The 14,367-nt window shown below is 35.1% G+C and overlaps 1 protein-coding gene across 4 annotated transcripts in view; it reads right to left on the bottom strand.

The window, feature by feature from the left end:
• The window catches only part of CLASP2 (cytoplasmic linker associated protein 2), a 168,608-nt gene that overhangs the window by 31,274 nt on the left and 122,967 nt on the right, over positions 1-14,367 (bottom strand). For 2 of the 4 annotated variants that reach the window (XM_058554545.1, XM_058554536.1), the window contains exons 24-27: positions 12,800-12,863; positions 3,591-3,754; positions 2,697-2,775; positions 2,514-2,564 (exon numbers count right to left, since the gene is read on the bottom strand). In XM_058554545.1, coding sequence (XP_058410528.1) covers positions 2,514-2,564; positions 2,697-2,775; positions 3,591-3,754; positions 12,800-12,863 — 358 coding nt within the window. The remainder of the gene's footprint in view (positions 1-2,513; positions 2,565-2,696; positions 2,776-3,590; positions 3,755-12,799; positions 12,864-14,367) is intronic. The other 2 variants (XM_058554565.1, XM_058554555.1) reach the window with 1 other exon arrangement.

The raw sequence follows: 14,367 nt of genomic DNA on the forward strand, positions 1-14,367 counted from the left end.
CAACTATCTACTGGGGCTTTGGGGGAAAATAAATAAATAAATAAATAAGTAAAATGATAAAAAAAAAAAGTACACTCACATTGTTGTGCAACCATCACCACCACCCATCTCCACTACTTAAAAAAAAAAAAAAAAAAAAAGAAAAGAAAAGAAATGTATTAAAAAAACAAGAGTTAACCTATCAGCTATCCCTGGGAAAAGGTACAGCAGAGAGGGAAAGAGACTTATTGTTAATTTTGCAATAGCAGGCCCAACTAAATTAAGCACCACATAATATTCTGGATTCTTAAAGCCCTGTCACCTTCTATCAGTGTGAATAGCTGAAAGATGATTATAGTAAATCAAAGAATAAACATCAATATATTTTGTTTTCAATTTGACACCATTAACAATTAAATATATTTATTTGCACTACATGAGATTCAATTAGTGCAGTGTCTTGGCAATTTACAGAAGCATGCAAAGTTTTAAAAGGGTTTCACAGAATAGATGTGTTTACTATACCAACAGGCAAAATAACCACAATACACATATAATCATTTGAAAGTTTACATTTTAGTAGGATATTTCACAAAGTTATATACATAGTCTGTAATTTTAACAACAGAAACATGCATTCTTCTTCAGAGAAGGAAAAATAATCTAGTTGCTAAGGTATGTATAATTCTACAACATGTTTGTGAAACCCAGAAAAAGAGGTCAACAACTACATTTATTTTTAAAAATATTACTTACTCAAATAAAATCACTCTGTATTGCCATTTCCCCCTATTCTATTGCTTCCTTTCTGACATATAATCACATGACACTCTGTGAGAGATATAAAATTTTATATAAACATTCATCTTTTACCTGATCCATCATTTTTTCAATAAAAAATTTTTATAGATCTCATACTCAAGTTATCTGTGTTTTTCTATAACCTGTTAAGTTTTTTATTCTTAATCCTGTCACTCATCTGCAAGTTACTTTTATTTTTGGCATAAGGTATGGATGGCTCCAATATAACTTCTCCTTGCTATCCTAAAACATCAATTTAAGAGCTGAAGAGTGATTTTGCCCTACAGTTTTGTGTATGTGTGTGTGCATATATAATATAGAATATATAATATATAATGTAAAAGCCACACACACACACACACACACACACACACACACACACGGCTTTCAGAGAAACAGTCTGTAGTTCCAGTCTCCTGTATAATGTTTTCCAATAGAAAAGGTACTTTAATTTGTCTGTTTCCCATTTCCCTCTTCCCTTTGTCTTTTTCTTCAGACCTCAGCAACTTTATTCTCTCCCTCAACTCACTTATCACCCTTATTTCTTAAGCTAATGGTTTAGACCTCCATTTCCACTGGCCCATGAAACATCTCTACATACATTTTCAACAGCACTTGAATACCTACCACTGGTACCTAAATCATTACCCTTATTACAGTTTACAGTTTATCATGTATTACAGATAATTATGATAAAAAAATTTTAAGTTTTATATTCCTAGGAATGCTTATCACAACCGCTGGAACAAAGAATGAGTTCAAAAATATTTATCAGTAACATCACGTAAATTATTCTCCTTCTGCAGGTCACTTTTCAAAATCAAAACAGATGGAACCCCTTTCACAAGGCAGCTCTGAGAAAATAACATTATGTTGAGTGTAAGTCAACCCTGGTAAGAAACATAACTGTGATTTTAAGGCAAAATCATATTCAGAAACTTAAAGGAAAATCAGTCCTGGGCAGTAATGCTTGTGGAAATATATTTCGTGCAGAATAGAGCAGACAAATATAAGGCTTGTAAATGCACATATGCTTGTTATTTCCCTGACTTTAATCTCATTTAATAAAACTCACTAAAAAACATCTTTAGTAAAGAATTCAAAGGTTCTTCTTTTATATGAAATTATTTTTTCTTCTATATTAAATTTAATAATGATTTTTAATCACAAACTGGAATCTACTTAGTTTTCACATAAATTAACTGGAAAATGTGTGCTAATAACAATTGAGAAGGTAATCCTCATTCTAAATTTTACGCACCCATCAGAAATATCACATTGCAAAAAGAAAAAAAAAGTTACTATTTTAGTTAAGGATAACTAGAAAACAGCACTGAGATTAAAAAATGTTGTTTACTAAAATAAATATAGGTAAAAAACTGACATTTTGCCCAAAATACCTATTCAAACTCCTAAACTTAAAAAAAATAAAAAAGTATTGGGAAATCACAAACATAGAATTAGAGAAGACTTTATAAAGCGAGTTTGCATTACCAGCTTAGGGTTAGATGGCCATATTTGTGTTGCCTTCTAAATGTGTATCCCCAGTAAGCTTCTTCAAAGGATAGCCTGGCATTCAAATAACATTTGAAATCAAATATGTGCATGCTTAAAAGGCTTCCAAAGGTTAGTAGTTGAATATAGATGCATACAAACATTATCTGAAACACTGCAGAGTTTGCAAAGAGAGTTAAGAAAAGAAATAATGCAGATTAAAACAAAAACAAAAAAACCTTGGAGCTCCAAAAAGAGTGAAGCTGGTCCCGAAGTGCTGGCTTGACTGTCTGAAAGTTTACAAAAACAAAATCCACTGATTGAACAGCTTCTCATGTGACAGAAATACAAATACCAGCATAACTTTATTAATAAAAGACTTAAATTCCTTACAATGTCTTCAAAAGACTTCAAATTTTTACCTTCAAGCTTGGTGTTTGGGTCTGATCAACTGTAAATCTCATTAGAATATTAAACTGAAGATCATTTGGAAAAGATTCTCTGAAATAAGGAGAGATCAAAGCAAAACAAAACAAAAATTAAGTCAGCAAGTAAGCATTTAGCAAACTTAACAACAGAAAATTATGCTTAATACCAAAACATGTCATTCAAAAAGCATGCATGAAGTAGTATCTATATGTGGTATAGTCTATGTGGTAGAGTATACAATAAAAGTTATTCCCAGAAGAATCTGAACATTTGAATTTATACCCTGAAGGGGGTTAAAAAGCAACACTACAGTAAATAATGGTTTATCCTGCCTCAACTATAGATTTAATCAGAAAAATGTATTCAGTAGAAAGTTCAACATTATCAGAGATGTTTCCCCACACCTAATATCTGAATTCTAGACTCACCTCAACTTAGTAAATGGATATTTGAAATAAGTCACTTCAACAATCTACACAAGAAAGTAGAAATATATCATTGGTTCAAAATCTTCTGAACAAAGATTCGGAATATTTAAATGCATGATAAAACATTCTTTTTAAACTTAGGAAATATTTTCTTTTTACATTAGATTGACTAGTCTTCAAATCAACTTTGCAGACATATCTTAATTAAGATAAAATACCACCTTAAAATTACTCACCCAGTGTTAATGGAATTTTTATAAAAGAAATGCAGTGTTTGAGCTAAGGAAGGACCAATGCTGCAATAAATATACCATGTGAATGGCAGCATTAATAATTTTCAAATGGAGCCCATGCAGTCTAAATGGTTTGAAAGGACTCAGAAATATGAACTTTTAACACAGAAACTAAATACTCTTGATTACTATCGGGCAAACTAGAAATATATGAAGAAAATATTACCTTGTAACATCAAGGGCTTTCTGAACTTTTGCCTGAACAGATCCAAGCAAATCAGCACCCATTTTTTTTAGTAGTTGTGTCAGCAGTACAAACAACCAATCTTGAAGATCGTCTTTGTGGACTTGGATGAAGTCCACTAGAGTCTCCAAAAACATGCTGAATACCTACAGTTGATAAGGGGGGGAGGGGTGGGGAGAAAAAGGAGGAAATATTGACCTCTGTGATCAATTCAAAACTGAAATAGAAAGGAATACAGGAATCAGAGGCACAGCGATTGGGCAGCCAAGCGGAAAAACAACCTCTCTTGCTTTTCACTGGACTCTGTGATACAACAGTACATTTGAATGTTATCCAACTTCTGCCGAAGTTCGACAATTAGCTATTTCATGCAGCATCACTTGGTAAAGAAACTTTGGCCATAATGGCTGGCACACCTAATGTCATCAAACATGCCACAGCTTAAACTGGTTAAACTGAAAACCATTTTATTTGAAATTTAGGGCAAGGAACTACCCATAGTCTCACCAGCCCTCAGCTCTTTAAAAGAATGTAACTGAGTTAATCAGAGAATGACTATGCTGACAGCTACCTCAAGTATAAGATCATTTTGACATAATGGGCTAGAGAATCCTTAGATTTCTCAGAATATCAGTTGTCACAAATTTTTTTGGTATGAGATATATTAATTACTAAAACTGCCCCCAAAGTAATTTTAAATGATCTGGATAACTATAACCGTACTTAAAATAAATTCAGGACACAAATCTACATCTCAATTTTAATGATTTCTAAAAAGTCCTAGATGGCATGCTATTAGTCTCCATTTCCATTGATGGGTTTGTTTTATATTTGGTTCCAATACACATTAAGGTTATATCTCTTTTCAAGAAATTCAACACCACAGTAGAAAATTTCCTTCTAGGTAAAGAGAAAAAAACTCTTAAGACAACGTCAGACATGTTGTATTATGAGACAATTTATAATCACAATACGTTATAAAAATTATGGTTTTACAAAAGTTAATAATCTCAAAGTAACTATGCTAATTTGAAAATCAAGAGTTTTGCTCTCAATATATATTTTGTCTTGAATTTCCTTTATATATTTGTACATGAACTCCCATTTTTTTCTCTTTTGTTAGAAATGAAGGATTTTTTCTATCAGAATTATAAGCAAGCTTTAACACCTGAATCTGAGTTAGAAAAAATACACTCAGCTATTTACTCAAGATGCTCTATATTTGTAAAAGTAGAAACTATGACTACTTTAAATTTTCTAGTACTCTCTGATCCCCAGGGAGTTATCTGCTTCAACACTGTTCTTATTCACAATGCAGATTCATTAACTTCTGTCTCACCTCCTCAACCACATTCAAAAAACTTTGGCTTCTCACGGGGCCGGCCTGGTGGCGCAAGTGGTAGAGTGCGTGTGCTCTGCTGCGGCGGCCCGGGGTTTGCAGGTTCGGAACCCGGGCGCGCATCGACACACTGCTTGTTAAACCATGCCGTGGAGGCGTTCCGTGTAGAGTGGAGGAAGATGGGCACGGATGTTAGCTCAGGGCCAATCTTCCTCAGCCAAAAAAAAAAAAAAAAAAAAGAGAGGAAGCTTGGCATTGGATGTTAGCTCACGGCTGACCTTCCTCACACAAAACAAAACAAAACAAAACAAATTTTGGCTTCTCTGATTCAAAACTTGGCCCAATGCTTCACTTAAACTGTCTCCGGCCATAAAACAAAAAAATTTTGGCTTCTCTGATTCAAAACTTGGCCCAATCCTTCACTTAAAAACTGTCTCTGGCCCTTTCCTCAGGGCCCAGAACACTGCTGAAGAACTTCACTAGGCCTATACTCTATGACAAATGCAGGTATCTAATCTAGTACTCATTCTTACTGGTACCTGGCAAATCTGTCCAGCGGTGTGCTGGAGTGAGTTAGCAGCTGGCTAGAAAGTCGATTGTTAAATATTTAGGAATTTTGAGCTGGCTGGTAGCTTGAAATCAGTCCTGGTGGGAGTATTTATGCCTCTGAAATTATAGCAAACACTACAAACCAGGGCTTCCTGCCCCTCCCCCAAGCCTGGTTTACCAGCACACCACTCTCTGGTTCACTTTCACTCTTGTTTCACTGCTTGCTTACTTTCCCCAAAATTCCAATTTTAAGCTTCACTACAGTCATGCACTGCTTCGCCGGGGATATATTCTGAGAAATGTGTCATTATGTGATTTCATCATTGTGTGAACATCAGAATGTACTTACACAAACCTAGATGGTATAGCTTACTACACATCTAGGCTATATGGTACTAATCTTATGTCTCACTGTTGTATATGTGGTCTGTTGCTGAGCAAAATGTTGTCATGGGGCACATCACTGTATACCAAAATCCGTTCTGAAAATCATAGACATCAGAATGCCTAAGTCAACTCTCCCATTTTATCTGGTTCTCAGGAAGCTGAGAACCAGAAAATGAAGTGACTTGCTCACGGTTTCCATAGCTAATTAATGGCTGGGCCAGGACTTAAAGTTTTTAAGTCACTTGGTTTTCAGTTATGTTCCATCCACTCTATTACTACATAACTTAGCTCATCTACTTTACTGTCATTCAACATAAAATTCTCCATTGACTTTTCCCCCACTTGATTTCCTCTATAGCTATCCTTCTAACAATTGTTTCTCTAAGGACTAATGGTGAAAAGTAACGGTTTTTCATTAGCTTAGTATGCTTGGCCATTCTGTAGCTTAATACTGCTTTCTTCTTCTTATTTTGCCTCTTGCTTTCATTCTAGTTGCCCGGCATTTTCCTTTTGCATTCTAAACGTGGGGTGATTTAGAGCCAGTCTTCACCCTGATTTTCTTTTCATCGGAAGTGTGACCTCCTTGACAGGGCCTCTCTGATCCAGCCTACTAGGTGAATAGTTCTCTCTTTTGGTTTTCCCCAAATCTGTCAATCACACCATCATCATAGGCGCAAGGCCTTTCTAACCTCAAATCTGGACTTCTGTAGTAGCCTGACTTTAGTCTTTATATTTCCTGTATACCAGGGGTCAGAAAAGCATTTCTGTAACAGGCCAGATAGGAAATATTCTAGGCTTCCAGGCCATATGGTGTCTGTTGCAACTATTAAAGAAAACTTTAACTTAATGGGAAAGAATTATAATATTTGAGCTATTACAATTGAGGCAGCCTCTTATTAACCTCACTTATATCTTAGGTGTGCCAGTCATCAAATATAGAAGAATGTAATCAGATTAATTAGTAGATTAAAAAGCACATCTCCAAACAGAATGACAGTTTGCATAATTGCAAATAGCATTTTGTGGATTGCAAAGGGTCCAACACTGCATGAACTCTTTGGGAGAGAAAATAGAGAAAAAGGGTTAATTTCACAGTCATGCAGTAAAGTTAGGTTTCCAACAAATATTGAACCAACTTACTCTCTATTGAGAGTTCCAACACAGGGGACAGCATGCAAAAAGAAAAAAAGAAAAAAAAGAAAAACACACAAATTAGTCGCCATCAATGCAAAGTTCCTGTATGGAAGAAAAACACTCAGAAAATAAAAGTGACAAATGTTTTACAAAGTTTTATGATAAACTCAAAATAGTTTTTAAAACAAGAGTTAAATGAATAGTATGGGGGAAGAACATGTGATTTTCCTGTGTTCTCTCTCACCTCCTTGCCAAAGAAATTTAAAAACAAAAAGCAAACAAAAAACCCCCTTCTTTTCCAGACTCTACTATCCTTGAGGCTCAACTTCTGGAAAGAATCTAAGACTAACAGACACCTGCTCCCCTTTCTGAACAGAGCCAACATTTGCTTCCAAAGCACAATCTCTGGAAATTTTCTTTATCTTTTTTCCCTCCTCAGAAGCAATACATTCGCAAGTTAAATTACTTCTGTGAAAGCTTGGAACAGTTACTACTGTTTCGAGGTAAAAAGTAACTGTTTATACCACAACTTTTTATATTCTCCAGGTAAGATGTGTATTATGGTCTCCTGATCTTAGGACTGCAGGCAGCTCAGCTGCTCAGAACACTCTTCAAGAGACCAGACGTGACCTTCTAAGCAGGGCACTCAACTGTGTCCCATTTTAGCCACAGATTAAATTCCTACCCTAGCTGTTCAAGACTCGAAAGCATAGCTTCAAGAGGTAGGCCTACACAGACCATAAAATGCCAATTCAAAGCATGCACTCCAGTGAAGGTGGCTCTTTTCAAATAGTTCCTTCAGAGTCAAATGCCAGAATGATATGGGATAGCTTTTGGCATCTGACACTCCTTACAGTTGAGGGAAAAATGGGCCTAGAGCAGTCAAAATAAAAATCTGCACTGAATGCCTTAATTTTTCAAATTTATTTAAATTTAGTTTTTAAAAACTTATATAGTGCTTGGTGTGTTCTAAGGGCTTTACATATATTAACGCATTTAGTCATCCTCCCAGTCTTATGAGGTGGCGATTACTATGAACTCTATTTTACAGATTAGGAATCCAAGGCACACACTGCTTATCAGTGTTGGAGGTAGAATTTGAACACAAGCAGTCTAGCCCCACTATCCATACTTGTTATCCTGTGTTGTACTGCCTCTCTTATAAAAATATTAAGAGGCTTTAAATTATACATTTGCAGCTTTATGGTCTAAATTACTGTCATACATATATTGTGGTTGGATCACTTATTCCACACTGGTATCTGAAGTAAAAAAAAGTTTATTTATCAAGTTATAGACATCAAATAATTTCAGCTTGCAAACTGTATTTACCAATCACATTACTCCTGTCCCAGGAAAAAAAATCAGTATCTATTTCAACTACATTCAGAAAGAGCTCTTTTCTAGCCCTTCCTTTCTAGGATGTCTGCACTGTATACCAGAGTTTGCTTGACATTTTAGTTGGACTCAGACTCTTACTCTAAAGTATATACAAGGGAAACATTCTAGGGGCTGGAGAAGGTGATCCTAGATGAAAGGAGATGGGGCTGCTGCTCACAATCTGCTTCTCTAAGTATCCAGTTTCTGCTAGGAACAGCAGGTGGTCTCAATCATGTTGGGGAGAAGTGAGAACAACTTTCAGTTACCAGGAAAGCCAGCTACTATCTAGGAGCTGTTAATACAGAGACTGAAATGCTGACTTCAACGTAAAAGGACATGGGAAAACCTACCCAACCAAACTCATGGTATGAGGTGTCTCCCAAACACTATGGCCCATTCTGGGGACAAGGCTTCAGACAGCTTCTGCCCTGTGAGCTTTCAGGATAGTTGAGGTTACAGATAAGTGAATCCAATTCAGAGCGGAGAGCTAACCCAGGCTTGAGGAAGAAAGAGAAATGTTCTTGACAGCATATTTCAAGGCCAGGAGGAAAAGTGCATGACACATTTGGGGAAATGAACATAGTTTAGGCTGGGTTGAGAGTGAGGAGGGAATGACATACAAAAATGATAGGCTTTGTTTGGACATTTTCTTGAGGGCAATGAGTAGTCACTGAAGGGTTTTAAGCTAATAGAGAAGATTTCCCTTTTAGAAAGATTAATCAAGGATACAGCGTGGAAGAGAATTTAGGGACAGGAGGCGAGGAGGAGGTGCGACAGGCAAAAGACGATTGTGCCCTGAATTAGCAGTGAGAATGGAGAGATATTCAGAAAGCTGAATCAATTAGGATTGAGTGAAGTTTCTAGAATGATGCCCAAATTCTTTACTTGAGCAACGAGGAGATGGTGGTTTCATCTAACGAAATAAAGCAATGCAGGAGGATGAATAGTTTTGAGGTTGAAGATGACCAATAGGCATGTGACTAAGTAAGTACAGGAGAAAAATATGGGCTGGAAGCACGTATTTGGGTATCACTAGGATAAAGTGGTTACTTAAGCTTCAGAAAAGGTATAGAGTAAAAGAAGAGGGCCTAGGGCAAGACTCTAAGCAACAACAACATTAGTAAAACGAACAGAGGAATAGGTGTCTGAAAAGAAGAGTAAAAGAAATGGTGTGAGGAGACTGGATCAGGCAAAACAGAAGAGAAAACACATCTCTTCCTCCTCTCCCATAGCACATTCCTTAAAATGACAGAAAAGATATGTTGAATAAACTTATGACAAAGTTGAAAAACAAAAAGGGATGTCAATCAGCAAATTGGAATTTATGAGAAATTCCTAGAAGACCAAGTAGATGAGACCATATTAACAAAAACAGGACATATATATATATATATATATATATATATGCAGCTAAAACAGCTTCAAGGTGACAGCTCTGTCCATTTCAACAGGAGGGAAGGATAGAATGGGTTTATGTGTAGTTAAGTTTGCCGGTTTGGAGGTAGGAAATGGAGTTTCTGCTGGATGGCTTCTATTTTCTTGGTACGCTAAGAGACCGGGACATATGCTTGGGGTATGAGATGGGTGGGGAGGTGAACAGGGCTGGAGTTTTGAGGAGAGAGACTATTTGACACAGTCTCCACGGAGGACAGAAGAGAAAGATGAGAGGAAGAGGATTATCAGGTAGCACTGAGCACTTAGACAAAAATCACAGATCAGAAATGGAGAATGGCAGAAATACACAGGGCTGATTTCACCCAGCAAGGGCCAGTACATTGTTTCCCTTCAACAGTCCTAACTTTCAACCAGTGGCATGAGCTCCATGAGTAGAGGTTCTTGAACCTATGTTTCTATTTTAATGTCAATGACTAAGAGTTGATCATTTGGAACAGGGGTTGGAAAAGTATGGTCTGCAAACTAAGAATGTTTTTTTAAAAAAATCACAAGAGGGGCTGGCTTGGTGGCACAAGTGATTAAGTGTGCGTGCTCCGCTGCGGCAGCCCGGAGTTCGCCGGTTCAGATCCTGGGCGCGCACCGATGCACCGCTTGTTAAGCCATGCTGTGGCGGCGTCCCATATAAAGTAGACGAAGATGGGCATGGATGTTAGCCCAGGGCCAGTCTTCCTCAGCAAAAAAGAGGAGGATTGGCATCGGATGTTAGCTCAGGGCTGGTCTTCCTCATAAAATTAAAAAAAAAAAAAAATCACAAGAAAAAGGCTATTTAGTAACACATGAAAATTATATGAAAATTAAAATTTCAATGTTCATAAATAAAGTGTTATTGCAACCCAGCCACATTCATTTGTTTACATATTGTCTAGGGATGCCTTTGTGCTACAACAGCAGAGTTGAGTAGTTGTGACAAAGATAATGGTCCCAAATATTTACTATCTGGCCCTTTGCAGAAAAAAAATGGCTGACTCCTGATAGAGAACAAAATTGTATTTGGAAAGAAAAGAATCAAAAGCAGTTGCTTGATCCTTAAGATGGAACTGTTGGTACCTTATAAAGACACATTTAAAAAAAGGGGGGTATATCTACTATTTTAATAATATCAGGATATAAAACAAAAACTCAGATCAAACCCTGACATTTTAAACTCAGCACAGTATGGTGACATATCCAGTTTATTCTTAATGAATACCATTACTGGCAGAGGCTCTGATGGACAATAACCAAATAAAAGCCAAACAAACATAAATGAACAAAAGTCTTCCCATTACATCTGTCTTCACTGAACTAACTAAAAAACCAAAAACCAAACCAAACAAACAAAATTAGATGGGTCAATAAAAATTGTATGTTGTTATAAAACCCTATGGAGAAAAATCAAAAAGTTAGCTTCCTGACAGTTCTGGGGAGGATTATAGCTGGTTCTCCACAGCTATTAAGGGAGGCCAAACATTTGTGCTTGGTTCAGTTCTTTACCAATATCAAACTCAGCTTTCCTATTTGATCTCCAAGGGACTCTTTAAAAAAGTGTTTCTCTTTATTACTGTGTAAATCCTACCATCTAACTAAATTGCATTATTGTCCTAACAAAAAGTCAAAAACCGTGACTTCAAGAAATAATCCAGCCTTGGTCTTATACCTTCCAGTAGGGAAGAATTATATCCCTTATTGAAGATTTTAAAACTCTATTTTTTAAAGTTGTATAGATTATTAATTAAAATATCATTTAATAAAACAGGTCCACCCAGACCACAACTGTCTTGTCCTTTGTCTTATACTGCCAACAAAAAATATCAACAGTTAATACTTGTTAAGAATTTATAGAAATTTTTGCAGTAAAGCAAGTCCTACAGCTGTAATTAGTGGTGGCAATATCAGTATAAAATGGTAGTTATCCACATGTTCAGTTTGAAAGTTATAAACTTTAAAAAATTTTAGTAAACAAACTGCTTACCAAGAGTATTTTAATCTTTGTCTTTAATGAGATCTTGCATTCTTGGATAAAATAAATATACCTTCTGATAGAGGATAATCTTTGAAAATTATTGTTGTAAAGTATAAGCAATTCATAATCTTTAGCTGGATTTTAGTTTATGTATAAAGTGGGATTTTAATATCTTTAAGTAGTGTCACAAGTAATGAAAATATCAAAAAAAAAAAATGAGGAAATATGTGCAACAATAAAGTGAACACAATAAAAAAAAGTAAAGTGAAATTCATTAAGATTTTTCTTAGAATTTCCCTTCCACATCTCCCCTCTCATTTAGGTTAGAAATTTTCATGTAGACACCTGGTGTCCTAAAGGAAGATACTTTTAATAAGAAGTTTCACCATTGCCAAATACATTGCTGAAGATAGAATAAATGAATTAATTTTACAACAAACCAAAATTTCACAGTATACATGTAGATTATGCATAAGTACTTAATCAAATATATTTTAATGAATATTAAAAATTTTAATTTCTGAATGTTCTGAAAATTTTTATGGACTATTTCAATATACAAAATGCTTCTTCTATATTATCACCAAACTATGGCTAAAGCCATTAATGTTGTAATAATCACAGAAGAAAACTAAATAAAAACTTAAACACTTTTTTCAACTTACCCCAATTATTTCCTTTACAAATAGTAAAATGGTTTTAGTAATACAAATAACACTCACCCTGACTAATTATATAAGAGTTGTGATTGTTACTATATCCTTCAGTTTATAGTATTAGACAATCTCTCTTTGGAGAAGCTTAAAAGATTACCAGAGAGCAACTTCTAAATTATGGATGATAGCAAATACTTAATTTCAATTATGTTTGAAAAGATTATTACCATTTTAGGGCAATAATAAAACAAAAATGACAAAGTTCTTTGCTATTATTTTACTTCTTTTTTAGGCAATATACAAATGACACCCTGTAGGAGAGTAAACAATCTTAAATACTAAAACATACCTTGCCATGAGGATCAGCAAACATTCTTGTGAAAATTTCACATAATCTTTTCAGTTCAACTCGACTGTCAAAATAATAAAGTGGCTAATTAATATCTTGCTGTAGGAAGAAGTCATTTAAAAGTAACCTCACATATAATTGGGCTTCTTAAAAAAAAAAAAGGCTAAAAAAATAAGCCCTCAAAATCGAGAAATTTGTGGGATTACTAGTTAGGGCTAAATACAAATTTATCAAAGGTAACAATAATTCTGTGGCAATCCACACTATTAAGTTGAAAGTTATATGAAAAGAAATACAATCATATTTCATTAATGTAGCACGACAGAGGAAACTGTACAAATGACATTCCCAGAATACGAAGCTTATCCTTTTAAATGCTAAGATGTTTTCTTAAATTCTGCCACCTGAGAGCTAAAATCTTTCTAAATATGCCTACTCCCTTGTCATTTAAAATGATATAGTGAAGCTAATATTAACCTAATCTTGATGGGGTTGGGAACAATATTATGATGATTTATTGCAGTGATTCATGAAGTGTGATATGCAAACATTAAAATATATTAGGTAGCACAGAGATAAACATTTAGTTCTAATACTTCCTAAATTCAATACATAGCTAGTAAATCAAACCCTCATTTCAGGTATCAAGTCAGGAAGCAGCTCTCTATTTTCCATCATACTCAAACTTATGAATTACCTGAAACTAGGTTCTTAAAGGGGTAGACTATAGAGGTTTAAAACATTACACAGATAAAGACAATAAAGAATTTAGGGGAAAAAAACAAGCAAAAGCCATTAGGAAAGGAAACCAAGCCAAACCAAAAAAACTAAAAACCAAGACAAACTTCTGTCCTTAGAGACATTCACTCCAATTCCATTTCATATTACACTAAGATTCACATATTACATGAACATTAAGAATACATCTTCATTTTTGAGTGAGCATAAATATTCTTTCCTCTCACTGAAAAACTTATCAGGAATGAATTTTAATAAACCAGTCAGCTTTAATATTATGTGCATTTTACTATTAATTTTAATTTTAAAATTTAACAACATTTTTCATTTAACTTCTATTTGTGAATAAAAGTTTCCTTTTAAAATGTTTCTTTAGGGCCAGCCCCGTGGCTTAGCGGTTAAGTGAGCACGCTCCACTGCTGGCGACCCGGGTTCGGATCCCGGGCGCGCACCGACACACCGCTTCTCCGGCCATGCTGAGGCCACGTCCCACATACAGCAACTAGAAGGATGTGCAGCTATCACATAACAACTATCTACTGGGGCTTTGGGGCGAAAAAAATAAATAAATAAAATCTTAAAATGTTTCTTTAAATAGAGCAAGTGAATTAAAAACAATTTTTAGTAGTGATAGTACAGATAATCCTAAAGGACTGCTTTAGGAAGTGCTAAACTTGGGAAAATATTTTGATGCCACCTTCTGAATTCAGGACAAGTCTGTTCCCATACCAGTATCTCTAAAGTGTTATGGAAACAAAATCAAATCAAAAAGTGCTAACCTGATAGGACAATTATTTTTATTCTTTTTTAATTTTTATTTATTTATTCCC

The sequence above is a fragment of the Diceros bicornis genome, chromosome 2 (genome assembly GCF_020826845.1).
Source record: "Diceros bicornis minor isolate mBicDic1 chromosome 2, mDicBic1.mat.cur, whole genome shotgun sequence".
NCBI lineage: Eukaryota > Metazoa > Chordata > Mammalia > Perissodactyla > Rhinocerotidae > Diceros > Diceros bicornis.